At 43.5% G+C, this 24,955-nt stretch overlaps 1 protein-coding gene across 1 annotated transcript; it reads right to left on the minus strand.

Annotated features, from left to right (window-relative positions):
• Positions 1-478: 478 nt before the first annotated feature.
• YARS2 (tyrosyl-tRNA synthetase 2) lies at positions 479-5,163 on the minus strand. The gene is made up of 5 exons (XM_058022343.1): positions 4,316-5,163; positions 3,156-3,323; positions 1,898-2,053; positions 1,411-1,581; positions 479-1,135 (listed from the first exon to the last, which is right to left on the minus strand). Exons 1-5 carry the CDS (start codon positions 5,161-5,163, stop codon positions 976-978), a joined length of 1,503 nt encoding a protein of 500 aa, XP_057878326.1. The 3' UTR covers positions 479-975.
• Positions 5,164-24,955: the final 19,792 nt, after the last annotated feature.

Raw genomic sequence — 24,955 nt, forward strand, 5'->3', positions numbered from 1 at the left:
TTCATGGACCAGGAAATTATTCTCCATGGCCTCAGTGAGGCCTGATCCTTGAAAGCAACACTGCAAAGCACTTCAGCTTCCCTCATGTGTTTCCTGGTCCTGGTTCCTTGTGCTGTTCACCCTCAACTCCTGGGCAGCTAATATTAAAAAAAAGCCTTTCATGTGCATGCTCCAAATCTTCTGGTATAATGTGCTATCTTCCTGACTGCAGAGCCCACAGAACTAGGGCCAGGATATTCCTTCAGCAAGGAATGCTGGATAGCATGGATGTCATTCATAGGACCAAAGAAGTGGAACAACTCTCACTCCCCTTTTAAGCCACACTATGCACAGAGAAAGCCTAAAGGATTAATTAGGTTGATTTAAGCTTTGAAAGGCTCTGTACTTTCAGATTTCAAAAGTGAATTTGCTGTGTATTCCCACAGGAAGGCTGGAAAACTTTGGTGCAATGTGTCCCCATACATAACCAAGAACCAAGTTACATTAGTGCCTAATCATTTATTATGAATCTTTATTATGACTTTTCTGCAGCTTCCTTCAAAGCAATCCTGTTCAGGGAAACATGACCACAGGTTGGTTGTCTTTGCCCCCAGCAAGGATTCTTTCACTGGCTGTAAGAAGGAGTGGGTTTGAGTTTGCTTTGGCTCATTTTCCTGTGGAATAACTGGCCACTGTTCCTCTACAACACAGGGGGCTGTTACAGGAGGGGAAGCACATCTCCATCGCTGGACTTTGAAATGAATCTTTTCATTTTCTTCTTATGCAGATCCTTATGGATGGTGCTTTGAATAAGGCAGAGTATCCACAATCTCTTCAGTGGTATAACTCAGCTCCTTTATCAGAACTCTGGTGCATTTTGAAAAAAGTCTTGGGCAGTCTGTGAGCTGTGTAGTAATGCACAGTACAGAAATATCTTCAAGTACCTCTTCAAGCAGCAGAGTCAGAGACCTGTCCTTTTAGGGAGATACTCTGTTGTCACAACTGCAGCCATTTTATAATGTAGTAATTTTTCTTTCCAACTCTAAGTAATGACACTCCATTCTTCAGAATATGCTGTCCCAGAATAAGAACAGTCTCAGGATTAGTTACACGATTCCCATTTATTGAAACTCCTCCGTCTGTAATTTTCCGGTACCTTGAAAACAAAACAGAAACAACTGTTACTTGCAAGAGAATGGTATTAAGAAATTAAAGTTCATTTGGGGTTTTTTTGTTTGGTTTTTTGTTGTTGTTTTGGTTTTGGTTTTTTTTGGTTTTGTTTTTTGTGGGGTTTTTTTTGGTTGATGTTGGATGCATAATTGAAAACATTTTAATTCTTCTGCACTTCACTTCCAGTCCAGGTCAACAGTGACTGAAATGAAGGATAAATACTGTTTTAAGAATTAGCCACAAGCACAGGTGAGAACTCACCCACTAGGTCCATCTGGAATGGCATTTGCTTTGCGACACAAGTCAAGAACAGTCATGCCAGGTTCAAGCAGCAGTTCAGCAGAAGTTGCTTGTCTGAAAAGTTCCTGTAGCTCTTGGTCAGACATTTCTTCCAGTGCCTCCACACTGCTGTGGTAAAGGGCCTTAGTGCACCTGTGAGAACAAAGAGCATTCAAAATACAGAGCTAGTCTTCTCTTCATACTAAGTGCTACCCATCAGATTCCCCTCCCCAGTTTCTTTTGGAAGTCCACAAACTAACAGAAATACTTTAAATACACCCCCACTTTTTAATTGTACCCTACTGCCTTGCAAGTTTTTTTAATATTTTCAGTGTATTTTTAAGTCTACAAGATTATTACATTTTTAACATCTAAGCAACAAACTTAGTACACTAAAATAGTTCCTGAAAAGCTATGGAGAATTCCCACAGAAATCTAAAACAAAACTGCTTGATAAATCAAACTTTACCTCTTAGCAGATTCCAGCCCCTCTCTACCATGGACAAGCTTAGTTACTTCAGCAGCCAGTCGTTTCTGAGGGCCCCATTTCTCAGGTTCTTTAGCATGCATTTCCATGATGTGGGCAATCTCCTCAAGAGGAAGGAAGGTGAATAGTTTCAGGTATCTATGAGCAGGGAAAAAATACTTTGTCTGTATAGCCATCATTAGAGATTTCCTGCCTTTGTCATTCAAACTTCAGTAACTGCATGAAAATGATTCTCAGTCAATTTAAGAAACACATATTAGGATGCTCTGTGCTTTCAATCAAATCTTTAAAACTCACATTTTACTTAATATTCTGCCTAAGGTCAACTCTTCAGGCATAAGATAGTGTGAGATGCTTTTATGAAGCTTGAACTCCAGTCAACAATTTTGTTTTCTCTTGAAACTTGTATAGGATTTATTGGAATCATGTGTCAACTAACAAGGTTTTATATTTATCCTAGGAGATCTACAATATGCTAATGCAAAATCCTACTGCCAGTCTGTGGCCATCATGGGACAGAAACATACTTGTATTGGCAAGTATCTCAGCAGGAAGATTATTTAGGATAATCAAGAATTTAAAGATGTACCCTAAGCCTTTACAACAAAGTCCATTTTAATGAGCTGTCAGTCCCATGCAGTGTATTAAAGGTACCTTTACTGGTAAAAAGTCTGAATGGCTGAAATATTTTAGTCTTAAGTACCCACATACCCTTCTTTTCAGTCTGAAAGGTGTTGGGGATCAGAACATGGATTTGAATTATCAGAGGATAAACCTTTCAGAGAGGTAAGTAAGTTATAAGGCAGGTCCCAATATGAAAGGGAAGTAGCTCAGATTTAACAGTGCCATTGATGTTAAAAGTAAAACAGATTTAGAAAAGAACACAGCAACTTATTAAAATCAATGTAGTAATGTAATGTACTGAAAAAAACTGATGCTACAGAACTAAAACTAACATGCCATATAAGAGAGTCAACCCACTGCCAGAACAAAATGCATTATTGCTTCACTCCTCTGTTATCCCCCTTCTAATTTTCTAGTGCATATTTCAGCATATGGAAGTTCCACTATCCTGTCTATTTAGGAACCAGTCATGCCTGTTTATTTCATGAACAGCTATAATTAACACATACTTCAACATGGAGCTTGTGTTGCACATAATTAAATGAAGCATTTACAGTGAACAGTTAAAATCAGGTTTTATAAACAATGACAAAGAGCAAGATGGAGGAAAACTTACTTTTCAACCACATTATCTTGCTGTCTGACAAAAAACTGATAGAGCTCAAAAGGAGAAGTCTTCTCCCTGTTCAGCCAAACTGCATTTCCAGCAGTCTTTCCCAGTTTATCACCAGTAGTACTGGTAATAAGAGGTACAGTAATTCCAAACACCTCTGCTCCTGTCATCCTGAGAAAGAAGAGTCACTGCATGTTAAAATAAATCATACATTGGTAAAGCTGGCTAAAATACAAGCATTCTGCAAGATTCTATCCTTAGTATAAAGCTAGGGATGATGGGCAAAGATATGCCAGAACACTGTTATGTGAAGAGGGCTTTAGGGATAAACACAGCACCATAACTTTTTAAGTTCTTTTGTATTTATCAAAGACATTTATGTCCTTTAAATAGTTTATATCTTATATACTGCAACTGTCTCATAATCATATTTAGTGTGATTACACCAGGATGTGTGTCCTGGCAGACTTGTCTCGATTTTGTCCCATGCATCAGGTGTTTGATTTTGGTTCTTGGATTCACTAATACAAGAACCTGTTATTTTTCCTAAAAATTCATATAAACCTGGTCAAAATGGTGCAATTAATGGTCAGGCCAATTAATTACTCCTCTCAAATCACAGGGATTTGTGTGTGACCAAACCTCTCGTTGCTTTAGAGACTGTGAGCACCAAGTTGCCCAGCATTCTGTCATGGAATCACAGAATTGGCGAGGCTGGGCAAGACCTCTGAGACTGTCGGGTCCAACCTGTGACTGAACATCACCTAGAGCATGGCACTAAGTGCCAGGGGCATCTTTTCTTACGCACCTCCAGGGACAGCGACTCCACCCCTCCCTGGGCAGTGCATTCATGTCATGTCACCTGGAGCATGGCACCAAGTGCCAGGTGCATCTTTCCTTACACACCTCCATGCACAGCGACTCCACCCTTCCCTAGGCAGCCCATTCCATCGTCGCCCTTCTCCAGACTTGCTCCAGGACCTCAGTGTCCTCCTGAATGAATGACCCAGCACTGGCACAGCACTCGAGCTGCGGCCTCACCCTGCCCAGCACAGGGTGCCAATGACACAATGGCAATGATCCCCGGTCCCGCTGGCGCCGCTGTCACAGCCTGCCCGATGCCCACACCCTGCCCATCCCCTCCCGGCCGCGCTCCTCCGTACTTGGTGACGAGCTCGTATCCGGACATGATGTTTCCCATCTGGTCGTGGCCGCCCAGCTGGATGCGGCAGCCGTGGTGCCGGTGCAGGTGCAGGAAGTCGTAGGCCTGCAGCGCGGGGTACAGGAACTCGGCCAGGCTCATACCCTCGGCGCTGCGCAGCCGCGCCTGGCAGCTCTGCCGGCTCAGCAGCGTGCCCATGCGGAGCCGCCCGCCGGCGCCGCCCAGGAAGCGGAGCAGCGGCTCCCGGCCGAGCCAGCGGGCGTTGTCCAGCAGGGCGGCGCGGCCGAGCCGCCCGGCGCCGGGCTCCCAGAACAGCTCCCGGTGGTTCCCGAACAGCCGCTCCAGCCCCGCGCGCAGCGCCCGCGCCTGCGCGCGCACCCGCCCCGCCGGCAGCGGCTCCCGGGCGCGCTCCCGCCCGCTGGGGTCCCCGAGCCGCGCCGTGGCCCCGCCCACCACGGCGATGACGTCGTGGCCGGCGCGCTGGAAGTGCAGCAGCGCCATGACGGGCAGCAGGTGCCCCACGTGCAGCGAGTCCGCCGTGGGGTCGAAGCCGCAGTAGGCGGCCAGCGGCGGCCGGCCCGGCTCCAGCAGCGCCGGTAGCTGCTCCTCCGCGCTCTGCGCCGGGAACACCTCCTGGAACAGCCCGCGCTCGCACTGCGCCGCCAGCAGCCCCGCCGCGCCCCGCGCCCGCCGCGCCTGCTCGTGGGCCCGGCGGCGGAGCGGCGGCGGCAGCAGCGGCGGGGCCCGGCGCAGGCCCCACGGCCCCGCCGCCCGCCCGCAGCGCCGGCACAGCGCGGGCGCCGCCATCGCGCGCGGGGCACGCCGGGACCGCCAGGAGGGCGGGGCCATGCGCCGGGACCGCCCCGGAACCGGGAAGCGGCGGGGACGGGCGGGGGAGCGGCTCGGGAGGGCCCGCGGGTGTGTGGGGCGCCGGGAACGGCGGGGCTATGGTCAGCTTTGCGCCGGCTGGCGGCTCTTCTCCGCCACATAAAAGATGCGACAAAACCGGCGTGTGTTGGCTCCTGCTCCGTTGCATTCTCCCAGCCCGGAATACCGGGAGTTCAGGCGCTGTCAGGCGGTGGGAATCGGCCTGGCAGAGCGGGTACCGCGTTCCTGAGTTGGTCACACCGGGGCTTCAGAATTTACACCCTAGAATTAGTTATATTACCAGAATTTATTATCTATATACCAAGAAATTTTTAGCTGTGTTACATATCTGCTTGGGAAGAGGCGGCTCAAGCCACAGATAGAGGTGTGCAGCTGTGGGTGATAAAAGGAAGGCTGAGGAAACATGGGCCCCCTGCAGGGGAACGGAGCACCTGGGATAGGGAGAATGCTGAGGTGTGCAATGGGTTTTTTGCCTCAGTCTGCACTGTCAGGTGTTCCACGCACCCCGGCAGAGTTGCAGAAGGAAAGGTAAGGGTGAGGAGAATGAACCACCTCCTGCAGGAGAAGATGAGGTTTGAGCCTGTCTAGGAAACCTGGGTGTAGCCATGATATTTTCTGAAAAATCCTTTCCTTAGGATTTTTCCTCCTGAGAAGCTGAGAAACCTCAGGAACAAAATGTAAACGATGGTTATCTGCTGCTGTGGAATGCAACAGGTGGATCTGTGATTGGTCTCATGTGGTTGTTTCTAATTAATGGCCAATCACAGTGAGCTGGCTTGGACTCTGAGACACAAGCTTCTGTTATCATTCTTGCTTTTCTATTCTTAGCTAGCCTTCTGATGAAACCCTTCTATTCTTTTAGTATAGTTTTAATATAATATATATAATAAAATAATAAATCAGCCTTCTGAAACATGGAGTCAGATCCTTGTCTCTTACCTCATCCTAAGACCTGTGTGAACACTGTCACACCTGGGGGTGCACAGGTCCATAGGACACGATGAGATGCTTTCACAGGACCTGAGGGGATTGTTGGATGAAATGTCTGAGCCATTCTCCATCATGTTTGAGGAGCTGTGGTGGTCTGGTGGGGTTCTCACTGACTGGAAAAGGGGCTCAGTTGGTCATTAGTTACCTTTGAGACAATGGCAAGCACTTTGTAGACATTGTCAAAATCTTTGCCATTCTGTGTTCGAAGCAATTTGTAGAGGTGATAATACAACGGGAAGATCAATAAATGGAAATATTGTGCAGACTTAGAAAAGTGTAGATTATTAATGCACCAAATAATACAAGAGTAATTCTGACACCCTAGATCCCAAAAGCCAGCCATTGTCTTGTAATGCACCACTTTCACACTCAGCTGAAATTCCTGTTCTCTAGCATTCTCTATTCCTATTTAAGTGCTGGCAAAAACAATGACTACAACAAGTTCTTGCTTGCTGTAGGTTCAGGTAAAGGCCCAGCTGGAGGGGATGGTTTGATTCTTTTGTGCTGGAAGGGGCCAGTGGCTTCACATAATCCCTTTTCCTGCCCTTGTTGGCTCACAGCAGCCCCCTGCCATGCTCCAGGAAAGCTGCCTGGGGAAATTCAGCCTGGGGCTGCCGGCTGGGGGCAGCTGCACCTGAGCCAGCAGCGGGCCCAGGGAGCCGGGCAGCCCAGTGACATCCTGGCCTGTGTCAGCAAGCGTGGGGCCAGCAGGAGCAGGGCACTGACTGTCCCTCTGCTCAGCCTCGCTGCTGAGGCCACACCCCAAGCCCTGTGCCCAGTTCTGGGCCCTTGGTGACACAGAAGACACTGAGGTGCTGGAGTGTGTCCAGGGAAGGGCGATGGAACTGGTGAAGGACCAGGAATTTACTTCTTTGTAATCTCTGAGATGCTGTGTTGTGTTACCCACAGTGAACCAGTTAATTCTGTTACAGAGCTGATTTTTGCCATTTTGTTCTTTATTCATGTTTCCTGTATTTCTGCTTTCATTTCACAGGGACAGCCTGTGGCTGCTGGGATGGTGAACCAGCCTAAAGCTCCACAACATCAGCACAAGCTTTAGAATCCACCTCCTCCAGCTCCTGTCCAGTAAATTCCCTGTGCTGGGATAATCACCTGGTGATGGCAGATGCTCTGGCTGTGCCCACTGCCTTCCAGAGCACACCTCATACCAATACACCTCTTTTCTTATTATTGCTTATGCTGCACTCTGAGGGTTTTTTCTTTATGAGGGGTGGGAAAAGCATTTGCTCTCAATGTACATCTGAGGGGTGGCCTGGCTCTGTGGTGTCTGTAGGCAAGAGGACAGTTGGTATTTTCTGCAGTCCTTAATCCCTCTGCAACTTTTATCTCTCAAATGAGTTAGAGCATTTGAACCAATAGTTTTCCTTTTCCTTTGATGTGGTTTGTCACCCTCCCTCACATTTATTTTATTTCATTTGATCTTATTTTTCAGTATATCTATTTTTTTTAATCTTATCATCTTTTTCAGCTGAAAATTAACTTGTTCCCTATTTTCTCACCTCTCTCCACCCAGGGGTGTTTTTGGTGCTTGTGTGTTCCTTTCTTCTCTGTTTCTCTGCTGTAATTGGTTGTTTAATTTTGTTTCTTTTTCATGGACCTCTTTATATGTCCTCTGATAGGTGCATATCTGTTTTTAATTGGTCTTTGTGCCATATTGATCTTGGTTTCGATTTAATATCCATCCTTCAAACACCTGACCAATTAATATGGAATATGCTCTCATATTTTTCCATGCTAAATAATTTTTTGACTTTACAATGACCCAGGGGTTTGAGACTATGGTGCTGATAGCTGCTTTTGTCCTTGATTTTAGACTTCATCAAATTCAATTTCAATACTGGGTTTTTCTAAGACAACCCCAAACCCAGAATCAACTATAAAAATCCTCTTTATTTTCAAAATACTGTTGTGACAGTGTTACTATTTGTGTCTTCTTAACTTTCAGCAATTATTCTTTTTTTACACAGCTTTTTTAGACATGACAGTATCCCAAATCTAAAATCTCTTAATTCTCCACAATCAGTTATGCACAGAGTTAATTTTCAAATAAGATAAAAGTCTTGGGAAGAAAGTTCCGCATCTCCTATGAAATTTAAGTAATTACACAATGTGTATAGGTACAGGGGATCTTTTCCCCAAAGCTTATGTGTTGGTGTCACTCACTAACAAAGTATTTGCTTGTGACATAACTGAGAAAAATTTTGTGACTATTTTGCCACCCTGGCATAATGTAATGGTCAAATTATTCATTCTGAGAACCATTCACTTAAAAGATTAAGGCAAAGCCAAGGATCTCTCTTGGCTGTATAATGGGATACCAGTAATGTCACCAGGGAAAGTAGGAAGTGTTCAGGACTAAATCCCATTAGGAGACAGGCTAAGCCTAAGCAGAAGAAATGTGGATGCAGTTAGAGATGATTAAGGTGTTTAGTCTTTCCATTATAAATTATCAACCTTTAGGTGTGATTGTCTTCCTATAAATCATAAATAAACTTATTTTAGCCTTGTAAGCAAATTATTTTTTCAGGCATTTTGAAAGCATTTTCACACAAGGAAATCCAGAACTGATAGTAAAGGCTTAGCTTCCATTATGATAAATAGAATAGTCATGAAAGGATCATTATTTCATGGCACTGTACTTGGAAAAATAACACAGATTAGAACAAGAATTAACAAGACATAATAATGAGAATAAGAATGGTGTTTATTCTAATTCAGTTGTTCAGAATGAATCCTTTATTCTGGCTGACTGGATGATGCTGATGGAAAAGAGAAAACCCTTCTGCTTTCAGAATGTAAAAGTAAACATGCAAGCTGAAACTCCTCTGCTTGCCAGTGCAGGTGTATGAACTTCCTGGTGGTTTGAAGGAAATCACTTGGACAGTTCAGGGAACTGCTATGTGAAATTAAATATAAAATGCTGGTATGAAAGGCCTGGGGGGAGCACCCACACAGTTCTCTGGGCTCCAGTGGCAGGCAGCCCTCCACTTGTATTTTCCTCCTTGTTCTTCACTGAGCCCATGGCTCCTTTGCCCTTCACTATTCTCAGGTAGATGCAGATATAATCAAAGCCAGCCCTTACAGTATTGTGGGATGTCATTCCCAAAGAAGGGGAACATTTCCTAGAAACCACAACTCTCTCTATGCAATTGAATATCAAATCACCTGGGGTCTTGGAAACTATTAAAAGCATTTCCCAGTCAGGTTATTTACCTGGAATAATTTTGAAGTCACTCATTAGTGGCACCGTTGTCTTTTGTGTCCCCCAGGAAGAGTGCCAGGCTGGCACATCATGGGTGAGGTGTTCACTGAAGTTTCCACTTCTTGCTTGAATTTTCACCCACTATTTGATCCCTATTCTTCTTTCAGAGAAGATCCTCATTCCATTGCCAATTATCATTATTAAATGTAACTCAGTTTAAAACTTTGCTTCGATTTGTGCCAGCATTTATTCCCTTATATAACAGAAGGAATTCCTGATCCGCTCTCCTGCCGGTAAAGCCAAGTTATACGTGCATCAGCCACGAGGTGGCAATACAAGAGCTTGATATGCTGAATTTTGGTGCCATTCGTGCCGGGTAAGCTTTGGGGTAGTAGCTAAGTAAATATATTTCCAGTGTTTCTGCAGAGTTTGGCTTTCTCTGCCAGTGCCCCACATCTGCATAATTGACTTCATGCAACAGCCAAGGGAGACTAAGCTGATTTTGTGGATCAATGATTGAAGCCTTTTATGTGGCTAATAATTGATATCTTTATTTAAGTGGCTCAGTAGTGGATGAGAGATGTTATGTGAGGAACTCAGCTGTGGTTAAAAGCAAAATCTCTTAAGAAAGGGGATGCACTGGTAACCTACAGCTGTCCTACTGGGAGTTTTCTCCTGGCTTTAACTTCTGACCTTCCTGAAAGCCAAGGAAACCTGAACACCTCGCATGTGTGGAATTCCAGATGTAATTGCTTTACAATATTAACATCTGCCTTTTTCATCCAGGCTTTTTGATTCACTTCTCGTCATGGCTGATGCTTGTTTTTCTGCCTTATAGAAGAGCATTCAACACTGGTGTCTGGTGGAAATAGTTAATTCCTAGTATTTTTCATCCTTTCTTGTCATTTTCAGGCATTAGGGAAACTGATAATATCTCTGTACTTTCAAGGACTAGTTTTCCACCCACTTTAATGGAGAAAGTATTTTAAGACATTTTTTATTTTGACATTAGCTCTTTCAGTAGCAGTCAGTGCTACAGCTTTTCAGAAGGTGGAGTTCTCTGTTTTCTCATTCAGATGGATGAAAAAGCTTCTAGCACAAGACATGTATTGTGGACTTGGCAGATGTCTCATGTCACTATATTCACCACAGTGTTTATTTGAACCTAGAGAAATTATGGATGTGCATTTTGTTTTTTCACATGAAAGTGCTAACAGCCTGCTACTGTCTTTTCCTGACATGGAAACAGTTTTCCTCTCAATACTTTATGGGAAATCTCACTTTCAATCAGACAATCGCTGTGAAGTCTGTTAGCAAATATGTCTTTCAAGCACATGCAAGTTTGTGGTTTAGGAAATAAATAGCAATGTAAGGAGAGGAGCATAGTAGGAAGCCTTGAAAGAGTAAATTACTTTTGAGAAGGGAACTTCCCTAAGAAAGATTTGAGATAAGATTCTGCCTGTGAGTTGGGTGTTCAGTGTGTCAGAAGTGCTGTGGGCAGGGACGCTGGGACTGAATTTTTGTTATTGTTTGAATAACACAAAGCTCTTCTGCACGGGCAGTGATGGCCCCTCTCAGTTTGGGCACTTTGCTAGACCAAGGGCACTGGCCCTCATGTGCCCTTGTGCCCTCAGAATTCAAGATTCACAACTATTAAAGCTTGAAGGAATTGGCTGATTTGCCCTCTGCAGCATGCTGACCATGGGATTTAACAGAATTTAACAGAAATTGCGGAAATGGAGACCTGTGTTTGGCAGGAGCAGATCCACCACAGCCCAGGTGCCTTTCTCTAACCCTGTCTGTTAACATCAGGCAGCCTGCTTAGGCAGCTGATAAATAAACTTTGTCTTCAAAGCTGATAGCAACAGATTTCCCCTGAGAAAACATGCACAATCCTCAAAGCCTCTTCTCTTTCTTGAGGTTGTTTGTATGCAGTCTCAGCTTTCTTGCTCAGATACTGCACAGCCTCAGGCCATGCTTCTGGCAGGTTACATAAAGAAAAGCTTTGAGAAGCTGGCTGGTGATTGAAGAAATGAAAGTGAGCTCTGGGACATGATGCTCGAGGAACTGGATGGCTACTGCTTTTCCCTTGCAGCTTTCTGCAATTATAATCACCAGCCTGGGGGCAAGATGCTGGACACAGATCCCAATGGGAGCCATTTTTCAGGGATAACAAGTAGCTGGTTGTACCAGCAGAAGGATAACTCAGTGTTGAGCTGATAGGATAATATTTCTGTCCACCTAAATTGCTCTGCAGTGTCAAATGACAAAGGTAATTTCACACTTCTGTTAATCCTTGGGCTTTGGATGTTGCCCTGACAGCTATGACTGTACAGAATAGCGTGTGCCTGTGGGAGGGGGGAATTTGAAAGGGAAAAGAGGAGCAGAATGTGACCACTAGCCTGATAGTACAGTGCTAAAGGGAGAGGCCTCACACCATAACTTTTCTTCCAGAAAAACAAATTATGCCAGTGCTGTGTCTTCTCTCATCATGTAGTTTCTTTTTTCACGTTTATCTTGAAATGGATACTGAACATTTGTTGTATTGCTCATTTCTGATTCTGATTTAAGGTGTTTAGTATATATTTAAACCTAACAGAAGGAATCTGCTGACCGCTTAAACAAGACATGAAATGATGTTCCCTGACATAGACAATGTCAGTGCTCATTCTGGGTTGGTGGTTGTTTTCCATATATATATATATATATATATATATATATATATATATATATATATATATATATGTTAGTGATGTTCACAGATGATTAATTTGATGAGTTTGTTAGTTTGTGGTCTGAAAGCTAATAATTTATATTCCTGCTCTGTTCCTGGAAGGGTGAAGCTTGCTCTTTCTTGCCAGGAATCATTAGTCAATGCGCTTGGTTCAGGCTCTTCATGTGTTGTGTATTGTTATGTGATAAGGGGGAATTACAGAGTGGGATTCTGCCTGAAGTCTTCAAGGCCTGTGGGAGTTCCCCCAACATGCCACAGACTTCTTCAGATACGTGATAAGGCAAGCTGCAAATACTGATAAAAGATAGAGAAAAATGTTTGTTTTTCACAATAGAGGGGGATTACCAACTGGAATCCTTTACAGATCGACATTAAGATCAGTGCTGTTTGAAATACCTATAAACAATGTGGGCAAGTTACTGAATGGTTGCTGAGGAGAGGATGACATCAGCTCCCAAAGACATTTCAGGGTACTCCAACCTAATCATGTTTAGAGATTTGCTGTGTATTGAGGTGCTATCATATCTGGTCTGGCTTCTCAGGCATCATGGATTTGTCAGGCTGCATGGAATTCAGGAGGAGGAGAAACCTTAAAATTAATGTTTCTGCTAGATTTGTAAGAAAAAAAAAATCTTTTTTTCTAAAGCAGGTTTCATTAAGAGAAAAAACATTTGTTCCTTCTGTTACCAGAAATACTGTGTTACAAGACCCATTTGCAAACAGGGAGAGTAACTTTGGCCTGTGCCCAGATGCATTTGTAGTTTAAATACAGAGTAAAGCAGTAGTTGCTACAAACAGCCATTGAATATGAAGAACCAAGTCCTGCCCTGGAGCATCCCCACCTTATCCAAGTTACAGCTCAGCCCAGGACACCTATCCTGGCTGCTTTATAGGGGCAGCCCTGCCTGGCCTCCTTTTCCTCCTGTTGGACCCCCTGGTCTTGGCTCATTTAGCATATGATATATGATATGATATGATATGATATGATATGATATGATATGATATGATATGATATATAATATAATATAATATAATATAATATAATATAATATAATATAATATAATATAATATAATATAATATAATATAATATAATATAATGTCAGCCTTCTGGTATAACTTGGAGTCAAATTCTCCTCTCTCACCTCGTCCTAGGGACCTCACAACACCACACTCCATGGTGGTTCAGTCCATGCCAGGAGTGAACTGGATGCAGTGTTTGTCAAAGAGCATTAGATCAGCCTAATGCTCATTCTCATTATCAGCTGAAAGTGTGTCTGTGGTCCCACATGTCCCCAGAGATGTTAAGTGGTGGGGTTTGCTCCATTATTTGCCTTCCCTTTGCCACCCCTGTGCAGCAGCTGCAGGCTGGGAGATGTCCATGGAAATTGAAGCTGCTCAGTCATGATTTGGGTGATGGAGACTCAGAGATTTCCTCAGCCTGTTGAAATGGATCTGGCAATGGCCAGACTTCCTTATTTCTGTAGGACTCCAGTGACCTGAAAACCAGGCAAACAATGGTCCTGTATATCCCTGTCTACAATTGCTTAATTGTCTTTGCAAATAAGGAGAGTGAGGGTTCCTCAGTGCTATGTGTATCTTAGCATTATGGCTAACTGTGGGATATTGTTAGCTGTTTGCATTGCTTAATGTTAATGTTAAACAAGAAAAACTGTTTCAGAGCCCAGGATAACTCCTGGCTGCCAAACAGAAGGGAAGAAGTCCAGGTGCAGCTGTGTAAGCACTTTAAATTTCTGTGTGTGTGTGAACCTGAAATAACCTTGAGGAATTCATTACTCAGTCTTTATCATGAGCACACAAACAAACATATTTTCTATAAATAGCACTTTCATTAACAGTGGTGGGTAAAGGAGCCTTTTGTGTGTGTGGCCTTGGTATTGTGTTTATGTACAACCAGTGGATCATTATTAACATTTATTAGGGTTAACCATGATTGCTATAGAACCTATATTATAAACCTATATTATATACTGCTATATAACCTATGATTGTATAGCAGCTTATACCTCTACACACATATATGGGATTAATTTTAAAGTGTATATAAGAATAATGTGTGTGTATATATACATATATCTATGTGTGTATATATGTATATATATATTTTTATATATATGTATTATATATATACACACATATACATGAATACAGCCCTGTAGTCCTGTTAAAGCTCACAGAAACTCATGTGAAAAAGAAAGAGCAAAGAGCAGGGAAGTCACCCTGGCTGTTGGAGACTTTACCAGCTGGCTAAAACCAGTGCAGCTGGCTCTTGCTCTCTGTTTTCCACTGAATTAGTTTTTTGCCTGCTGACATTTATTTGGTCAAATGCATTTGAATAAGGAGGAAGAGCAGAGGTAACTTCAGAAGCAAAATTTTAAAATAAACCAAACCAAAAGACCCAGAAGTGTGGTCCCTACACTCAGCACAGGCAGCTTTGGCAGCTTCTCTGATGGAACTTTTAACGCTACAGAAAGCTCAGTAATCCAGAGCAACTGCTGATTACCTCCAAAATATGTTGAGATATTTACTAGGGACTGAGAAACATTTTAAGTCTTCCTTTTTACCTTTTGTGATTTAGTGCATTTTGTTCTTTGGAGCTTTCCGCCCCATATCTCCTGTCCCAAGGTGCCCTCCACAAGGTGTTGCTTCAGCTTGAGCTGGTGACGATTCCTGGGAACCAACAAATTCAGAGCTGGAGAATGGGAAGAGTCAAGCCAAAATCCCCTCAAACCCAACATTTAAACCCAAAGGGAAATCCTCCTGTTCACTGTACTCCCTTGCCTGAATGCCTCCATAAAACAGCATTTTTGTCTTGGGGGTGGATAGAGAGGCAGAATCACAGAATACATTGAGAAATGATCATGATAAAATAGATTTAAATGCAGCCATTCAAAGGTAAGTGGTAAATCCTTAAATGTAACCAGAATTATTGGACTATCAATCAGTTACAAAAGCTTCAGTGAGACACCAGCTCAAGAAAATGTGCAGCAGCTACAGGGACAAAGTGCTTAGAAAGGTGGGGAGTCATTAGCCATGAGCTGTACCTGTTCCCCATGTGCTACCTGATACAGATGTTTTATCACAGTGACTTTTCTACTTCATTTCTTTTATTTGAAGCAGATAACTCACTGTATTTCACAGGCACCAGGTTTTTTCATAAGACAGCAATTTAACAGTTGAAAGCCTTTTTGCACATTTATACTCCACTCACCCTTTCCTGTTTACGTAGAGGTTTCCATGTCAGCATTTTCAGATTATTTATTATTTTTGTTGCCTGCCTGGTACATTATGGTATGGTCCTTTGTGGGATCTCAGCACCTCAGGACTGAGGTGCAGAGAGACCGAGACCACCCTTGGGGGGCTCGGGAGTCCTGGAATGTTGCCAGAAGTGTCTGGTGACAGGACTTTGATCCTACACAGGAGATGACACCTGTATGAGGACTGGGAGGATTTCACTGGGGTGAATGGTGAAGGGATAAGTTAATTAAGGTGTAGAACACAGGGTTTAGGATTTCTGTACAGGGGGGTCTAGAGAAGTAAGATGGAGGAATTGGGGTGTGTCCTGTCCTTCTTCTTCTTCTTCTTGGCCTCCATCTTCTGTGGTGATGGTGGCACTTTGAGATTGGTCTTTACTAGAAGTGCACCGGTTAATAAGAATAGAGGGTATTGGGGAAAAATTATAAATATTGTACACGTAACTTCGGGTATAAAGATAAGTGACCGCCCCAGGGGCTGCGGAGTGTGCCCATGGCTGACTTGCTGTGCAGACCTCTGTCGGGCTGAAAGAAAATCTTTTAGATAAACAATTAATAAACACCGAGACTGAAACAAGATCAGAAGTCTCTCCTCGTCCTTTGAAGCGCCGGGCTGCCCAAGGCCACTCTGGGCCTTTCCAGGCCACCTAAACAGCCGAGAAACCGACAGTCCTTTAGTGCTTACCTAAAGGACTATTGCCATGTCCTGGGTTGAATATATGAAGCTTTTATCTCCCAAATTTTCCCTGAACTAGGACAAACCACTCTGTGCAAATATTCTTCTCATAATGGTTGGGTTATACCATAAATTAATTTAGCTTTGGCATGTATAATTTCCACAGTGTTTATAACATGTTTCCTTTGTGCTCAGCAGCTTGATTTCTGTTTGGTTGTTTAATATTACCTGATCTTTTGCACTGTGATGGGTGATTAATCTTTAGCTGTCATATTATTAAGCAGTTCCTACACAGTATGAATTCAAAAGTCTGTACTTCCCATTCTCTCTCAGTAGCCTGGGCACATATTAAATTTCATTTCTAATTACATATGTTAGGGTGAATTATGGGCTATTACTCAAAATAAATTGTTCTTTGATGTCAGTTCAGCAGATGAATGGCCAGTTGTAATTATACCAAGTTAAAACAGAACTCAGTGCTACTGTGCCTAGTCCAAAATAATTCTGTGCTGCTTTTAAATAGAATCAAATCAGCAATTTTCCATTGTTTATCAGCTCAATGCAGCCATTATGAAAGAATTTTTTCCTTTGTAGATTTGAGCTAAAAATGCAAGTGGCCTGTAAATGGCATTGATAGAGGCAGAGGAAAGGTGATCCTTTCCAGTGTGCCATCTCCAATTTCCATTTCCCTACAAAGGAGCCAGCCACTGGTGATTCACTGCACCTTTGCTTTGGTTCAGTTCATTTTTATCAATGTGCTGAGCTCCCAATAAATGTGCCTGTTTGTCACAGGAAGGCACCATCCAGTGTCTCAGCTGCCCTGTGGAGCAGCATCACACAGAGCTGTGCACAATTTGGGGTAGGGACAGAGAGGCAGGACACACATTCTGCTGTCTGTTATCCACCCCATGGATGTTCCTGGGGTTGTTTTGATGTTAAACACTGATCCTTTGCCATGCTGGAATGCACAGACATGTTCTGCTGGAGCATGTCAAGCCTCTGCATTTAACACAAACACAGGGCTTTTTAATGAGAGGACTAAACACACTCCTGGTGTCAGACCTTAATTTCCAGGGGTTTGGTTATTTAATCTGTGGCTGGCACGCATTTTGTGCTGGGTGGAATTTGTTATCAGCTGTGTTTACAGGCTGCTCCAGGGCTTTGTGGAGCTGTAAGGCTCTTTAGCATTTGTGGTTCTGCTCTTGGGCTGCCTGTTTTACAAGAGTGTGTGTGCATTAACTCTATTTTTGTTTTAATTATTGGCAATAAATACACTTCAGGAGTGAAATATGTTTTGTCAGGAGAAAGCTGGAAGTGCTTTCTCAGGAGAAAAATAATTAGAAAGGTTAATGCAATCCGCTCTGTATAAGACTTCAAACTCATTTGCTTGGAGATGTGAAGCAGATGCTTTGCTCACAAAACTATATTAAATTAGCCCTGTGGGGTGTCCCATTACTGTTTCTCAAGTACAGCAAAAAAGGCAAATTAAATCTATATCAATTTTCAGTATTGAAGATACAGTTAACTTATAAGTGTGTACAGTGCCTAATGCAAAGTCTTTTTACTGCCTGCTTGGTTTCACACAGGCCTTGAGAGAGTGAAAGCTGGAATTTTCATTTTACTGTATTAAAACCATGGATCTCATTGTCTGAGCTGCGTAGGAATGTGATTTTTACAGGATGCGAGAATCAGCCCTGGAAGCCCTGACCTGCCAGCCAGGTCCTTGCAATAAATGGAGCCCAGTTTTGGGAATAATTGAGGGGAGCCAACAGAGCTGATGGGTTGCCCTACCTGAGAAGGGCTTGCTCTTTTTGTGGAGAGGTGTTCAGGACAGGCTGTATGTGCATTTACTGCATTGTAAGAAGCCTAATGCTGCTCTTTCTGGGCTTCCATAGTCCTTGTGCTGGGCCTTGAGGAGCTAAAGTGTGCTGGGGCTCAGAGCCAGCAGCACTTTGTCACTGTCACATTTTCTGAAAAATCCCTTCGCCAGGATTTCTTCTCCTGGGAAGCTGAGAAGCCTCAGAGAAAAATGAAAACAACAATTATCTGATTTGCTTCTCCTATGTTTTGCTGCTTTGGAATGTGGTTTGGAGATTGTTTATTCAACAGGTGGTTGTTTGATTGGTTTCATGTGAATTGTTTTGCCCTAATGACCGATCACATCCAGCTGTGTTGGGACTCTGGAAAGGTTAATGAGATTTTCATTAATAAACCTTCTTTAAGTGTCCTTTCTCTATTCTTTAGTATAGCATAATATAATATAATATAATATAATATAATATAATATAATATAATATAATATAATATAATATAATATAATATAATATAATATAATATAATATAATATAATATAATATAATATAATATAATATAATATAATATAATATAATATAATATAATATAATATAATATAATCAGCCTTCTAAGAACATGGAGTCAGATCCATCTTTCCTCCCAACTAAGGGGGACCCCAAAAATACCACATCAGTTTTTCAGCTGGTTCATGGCAGGGCAGAACTTCACCTTCTATCAAGTTAGCTCTGGCAGTGACAGTGACACTTCCCTGACACAAATCACACCCATGGCTCTCACTCAATGCCTGCTTGTGCCTATCTGGCTGAAATTTTGGTTGTGGTTTCAAGAGACTTCCTTGCAGGATGTTATAGCCCAGATGTTTCAAGCAGAAGAGGCAGACGCTAGCCCTTAGTGGAAATAACTTTTTGATTAAGTCGAAGAGAGATAAATCATTTATTTGGCTCCATATAAAACCAGTTTTAGAAGCACAGGTCATGTTTCCTCCTGTAACCCAGATAGGAAATAGATTTCACAGCATAAAAAACCTTGTTCAGGTAATGCTGTAAGTGTGCCTTGAACTTGTTGTGACCCCACTGTCACTGCTAATGTGGGCTGAACTGCTGAAGAGATGCATAAAAATAAATAAAATGGGAAATTTAAGGTCTGTGAATTTCCTCCCTTTGAGATTAGTGGGTCCATCAGTCATTTCAGTTACAATAGGTTTGTTATCTCTGCAAATAATTTTTTACTACTGAAATCATAGCCTTCCTTCTGCTGGAATTAAGGCAGAAATTTGCAAAGAACAGAGGTAACTTTGGGGCTAAGATAAGAGAAGTTGTTTTTCAAGAAAGCACTTGAGAGGAATTAATGCTCCTTAATGTGTTTCTTGATCATTGCTCGAGCCAAGATCTCATATATTTTCTCAGGCTGATGGGCCAGCAGTATAAAACTTCTGCATTTTATTATCTTGTTCTTTATGCTCCAATTTATTACTTCCCCTTTGTCTGGCTAACCCCAAAGATATATGATACAGGTAAAGCTACTTGGTGAAAATACAGAAATGCAGCTCAGTCTGAGGCACAGAGGGAACAACTACAGAGGGAGATTTTTAATGGAATGTGAGGTTTTCATTTTAGCACTTTGCTTCTTCTCAGGTCTCCTGCCTGAGTGACCTCCAGGAATGTTATCCTTTAAGCACCAGAAATGCATGGACTGCTGGTGAAGGGCTCAGCCTCAAGCTCTCCTCTCACACTTGTGCAGTGCTAATCAGGCAGCTCCCTACTAAGCCTTCCATGTTACCTGCCTTTTTTTGTTTGTTTGTTTTGGTGGTTTTGGTTCTTCTTGTTGTTTTTGCAGCATTCCTGTCATCTGAAATGTGATTTATTTATCTTCTGTCTCAGAAGACATTACAGCACTCGTGCTGGGAGTGATGCCCTTCCCAGTAACTCTTTGGCTACCTCTCTTCCCTGGTTTGAGCCCAAGCAAACTTGTCAAACCTCTTTCCCAATACAAGGTGACTACAAAGGGGCTCTCAGAGAGCTATACAAGGCACTACAATAATGCCTTTGTAAAAGGCCTAATGCTGCTCTTTCTGGGCTTCCATAGTCTTTGTGATGGGCCTTGAGGAGCTAAAGTGTACTAGGGTCAGAGCCAGCAGCAGTTTGTCACTGTCATATTTTCTGAAAAATCCCTTCACCAGTTGTTGGCATGCATGGAGTTTGTAGTTAAACTGCTTTTACTTCTTCAGTGTGGAAACCCAGGGCACAGGGAATATTTCTCTGTCTGCTCTGAGGTGCCCTGACCCCCAGGGGAGCACAGACTTTGACCCTCATTCATGGAGAAAGTTTCCTACACTTCAAGATAGATGGGAATCCACAAAAGCGTGAAATAGATTATAGAGAGTAGTGTAGGTGTATCACTTGGTGAGAAATTGAGGGTTTGGGATTTTTGGTATGTTGTGGATGGAAGCAAGATGGAGGGCACAGGGTGTCATCCTGGGTTTCTCCTTCATGCTTCTTCTTCCTTGTCCTTCATGGGTTTGGGTGGCATTTTGTAACTGGGCAGAAAATTCTGCATTGCAGCTCTGTGGGATCAGTTATTGGGTTAAAAGGGAAATAATCTAGGTGTCAGTTTTTAATTGGATAGTTTATTCCTAAAAGACCTTGTAACAAGAGATTGTTGGCCATTCTGTGCCTTCTAATGAAAAGCTGCCAAACTCATGGTTGTGAGATTGTTTTACTGATAGGAAATAATCAACACTTGAGTCTGAACATGAATTACTGTCTCAAGTGCCTTCAATCCAGACCCAGAGACACCCATACTTCAGCAGTAGTATTGCAAGTTAAATAGAGCAACTGGGCCAAAAGTGACTTTTTCTGGCTTAATTCCTTCCTCTTGTCATTTGTGCATGCTTCTTTTGTAGGAAACCACAGCATGTTCCAACAGCAGCTTCTCTGGCCCCAACAACTTTTTCCCCACAGAGTCTCAGTTGCTGAACACCATCCAATAATCCTGTCATGGAGGAATTTCACCTATCAAAGGTGGTGTATGATGAAAAGGAGTGAGTATTTGGTTAAAAGTGTGTTTACTCCATCAAGCTTTGAAAAGTTTTTTTAATTATTCTTTTCACAGCTGGAATAGGAGTGCTTGCACATGAAACTACAGGCAATAGTTCTTAACCTTTGATGGGTACACATTGATTTTAAGCTCATAATTCTTCTTGTTTTACTTGGATGCCTTCTTATCAGAATCAGGGGCCCTACAAGATTCCAAAACAAGTCTCTTTCCTTGTTATGTGGTAGCCTGTTGGGTTTCATTTCCTAAATTTTCTTCGAGTTACCTCCACACCCTAAATGCTTTTAGTAGTTTAATAGTTTAATTCTGTTATGTCAAGGCTGCTACCCTTGATGTCAAAATGCTCTTGGCTCCAGCTTACGTTAACTAAATCTGCTTTATGTTGCAAAGTCTCCTCTTGCAGAATTCCTGGAAAAGTGATTAATATGTTGGTGATTAGGAAAGCACACGAGTCCACCCTTAGGATTTACTAGAAAGGGTGGGGTTATTGGAACGATTTTAACCAAAAGGATTTAATGAGACTCGCAGAAAGATTTGGGTTAGAAAAGACCTTTCAAAGTCTGATCCCACTGCAATGAGCAGATTCTTCAACTAGATCAGATTTCTGTGAGCCCCATGCAACGTGGCCTTGAGTTTTTCCTGGGATGAGGCATGGGAAGGAAGCAGTTATCTCTGGAAATTTGCTATTCACCAGTACAGGAATTCTGACTGATGGCTCCTGGCAAATTGCTCCTGGAAGAGTTATGTTACACCTGTGAGCTCTTTGGGTAGGTGAGGGGTGTCATCATCACATTTTCTGAAAAATCCTCTTTGCCCAGGATTCTTCTCCTGGGAAGCTGAGAAGCCTCAGAGAAAAAGGACAACAATATGATCTCATTTGCTTCTCCTGTGTTTTGCTGCTTTGGAATGTGGTTTGGACATGGTTTATCCAACAGGTGGTTGTTTGATTGGCTTCATGTGAATTGTTTTGATGTAATGACTGATCACATCCAGCTGTGTCAGGACTCTGGAAGGAGTCATGAGTTTTTCATTAGTATCTTGTTAAGCCTTCTGTAAGTATCTTTTCGCTATTCTTTAATATAGTTTTAGTATAGCATTCAATATAATGATATGATATGATATGATAATAAAGTAGCCTTCTAAGAACATGGTGTCAGATTCATCTTTCCTCCCCATGATAGGGGACCCCAAAAATACCACAGAGGGGCACAGGGTATGCTGGGTATCTCTCACCTTTGGGCTGAGTTATCTCTGAGGTCACCAGAGACTTCTGTGGGCCTCTGATGCATTTAATTTATTTGTGTCCTCCACTTCCCCTTTCACAAAAGAAAAATTAAAATCTAGAAGTAGGAAATACTATGTTCAGTATGTTCAAAATGCCTTTTTTTACTCCTTTAAATTAGATGTTTCCTCTTTTCTTATAAATCCTAATTGGAACTTTTTCAGGGTTTCTGAAGCTGTGCCTCCTCTTCCACCTGGCTGCTGGGGAGCCAGGGCTCAGCAGAGCAGAGGCTTTGAAGAGCCCCATGTTGCTGTTCCCTTGCCCCTGGCCCTGCTGCAGCCATCATGCCACGCTGAGGGGGCAGCAGTGCAAGGTCCCTGCAGCAAGGCTGGATCCTGGCACCAGTGACTGCCTTGGAAATCATTTCCCACTTCATCAACCCTCACCTGCCCGGGTGGCAGTGCCAGGTGAGTCACCAGAGGGGCTGGGCTGGCACTGCCCAGGCAGAGGCCAACGCCTTCCCTTTGTAGCTGCCCTGGGCTGGCTTCCAGAAAACGTCCTGGGATGGTCCCAGCAGCAGGGAAGGGCTGGGGCTGGGGCTGGGCTGGGGCTGGCAGGAGTGGGGCAACGCTCCCCTCAGTTTCCTGTACAGCTGGGAATTCACATGGATGCATGTTGGAATTCAGGACATCCCTCTGGCTGTCCTGGATTGCCAGGAGCCCTGCCAGGGGGCTCAGAGACCCTGGCACAGAGCCCAAGATGCCCCTGTGGTTTTGATTATGACCTGTGGAGCAAGTTACCAACCTTAGATGAAGATCTGCAAGCCATGGCAGTTTAAGTAGAATGATAGTGAATTTATCACAGGGTGAAAAATGGAATTTTTGGGGTTTTTAGAATGGGGATCCAGGGGGGCAGGATGGAGGGATCTGGGCGTGTCCAGCCTTTCTCCTTCTTCTTGGCCTCCATCTTCTGCTGTCATGTTGGCACTTACAGATTGGTTTAGAGTAGAAGCTCACTGTCTAACATAGGTGATAGGTATTGGAAAGTGATTGTAAACATTGTACACGTAGTTTTTAGTATAAAGACATAACACCACCCTGGGGGCAGGCAGAGTGCCTGGACTGTCTGGCTGAACGGTCTTGGCAGGACAGGAGAAAGAATTTTACAAATAAGATACAATAAGCAACCTTGAGACTGAGAAATGAAGAGTTCTGACTCCCCCTGACTCCCAGGCTGGGAAAAGAGACTTTCTAACACATCTCAGGGTCACTCTGAGCAGCTAAAGCCCTGAGAGATTCACTGATTTCTCTGTGGCTGCAGTAATGCACCAGAGAGATTTTCAGTGGAAATTACCTGTGAAAAAAATGAGTAATCCATTTAAACCACAATGAAGGATGTGGGTGTGCCTTTCCAGACTGGGGTTCAGTTGGCCAGCTGTGGTTTGCAGCAATCACAGCCACAGACAAAGGAGCCAGGGAGTGACACCCAGTCAGTCAGTCAGTCAGTTCCTGGCTGAGCACACATGGCACACACCAAATGTGCCAACATTGTGACCCCACCCTGAGCTTTTACCTCCTGTGCCCTCAGCAGCCTTGCAGCAAGGAGAGCACCTTCCTGAGGGTGGCACTTGGAGACCTGCAGCCCTATTCCCATCATCCCACATCTGGAGCAGCTGAAACCTGCACAGCTGGGGCACACTCCCACTTGGATGCTTTTTCTGTTTCCTTCCTCTAAGGCTGGTTCAGTGTCAGGGTCTGTAGCTTGTCAGAGTGACCCCGAGAAAAGTTAGAAAGTCTCTTTTCCCAGCCCCAGTGTTTGAAGAAGGAGTCAGGGCTCTTCATTTCTTGTTCTCAAGGTTGTTTATTGTATCTTATCTGTAAAATTCTTTCTCCTGTCTAGCTGAGGTTTGTTTAGCCAGACAGTCCAGGGCACTCTGCCTGCCCCCAGGATGGTGTTATATCTTTATACTGAAAACTATGTGTACAATATTTGCAATTACTTTCCAATACCTATCACCTATGTTAGACAGTGAGCTTCTACTCTAAACCAATCTAAAAGTGCCACCATCACAGCAGAAGATGGAGGCCAAGAAGAAGAAGGAGAAAGGCTGGACATGCCCAGATCCCTCCATCTTGCCCCCCTGAATCCCCATTCTAAAAACCCCAAAATCTACTTTTTCACCTTGTGATAAATTCACTGTCATTCTACTTAAACTGTTGTGGCTTGCAGATTTTCATCTAAGGTTGGTAACTTGCTCCATGGTCACAATCAAACCCACAGGCATCTTGGGCTCTGTGCCAGGGTCTCTGAGACCCCTGCCAGGGGTCTTGGCTGCTCAGGACAGCCAGAGGGATGTCCTGGGTCCTGACAGTTCAGGGAGACTGAGGAGGCAGCAGGGAGGTGTGGTAGCACAAGTTAGGGACAGTTTGAGCAGCAGAATTCCGGCTTTTCTCCTGCCTGGCAGGGAGAGGTGAGGGGAAAGCAGCCTGACACAGAACACTTCCTTTTGTTAATGATCCATGTTATTTCTTGTTTCTGCACAGAAACTATCCAAGGGAGTCCTGTCATTTGCTAATGAGGTTCCTCCTTTACAAGGTCAGCTTTTTACCTGGACACCTCCTCTTTGCCCAAGCCTCATTACAGTCAGTCAGCACCTTCCTTAAATCTTCTAAATCTCTTGTGGGCTGACTGCTCTGACTTGGGACTATCAGTGACTGAGATGCTGAATCCCCTTGAAGGTTTGAGGCTGCAATGTTCCAGGATGC

This window comes from Melospiza georgiana, chromosome 4 (genome assembly GCF_028018845.1).
Source record: "Melospiza georgiana isolate bMelGeo1 chromosome 4, bMelGeo1.pri, whole genome shotgun sequence".
NCBI classification, from domain to species: Eukaryota; Metazoa; Chordata; class Aves; order Passeriformes; family Passerellidae; genus Melospiza; species Melospiza georgiana.

Excerpts from the sequence above, each read along its gene's own strand:
- YARS2 (XM_058022343.1), bottom strand. The coding sequence starts at position 5,163 with ATGGCCCCGCCCTCCTGGCGGTCCCGGCGTGCCCCGCGCGCGATGGCG. Across the intron at positions 3,324-4,315 it reads GGATACGAGCTCGTCACCAA|GATGACAGGAGCAGAGGTGT; the intron begins GTACGGAGGAGC and ends CTTCTTTCTCAG. Across the intron at positions 1,582-1,897 it reads GGGCTGGAATCTGCTAAGAG|GTGCACTAAGGCCCTTTACC; the intron begins GTAAAGTTTGAT and ends TTGTTCTCACAG.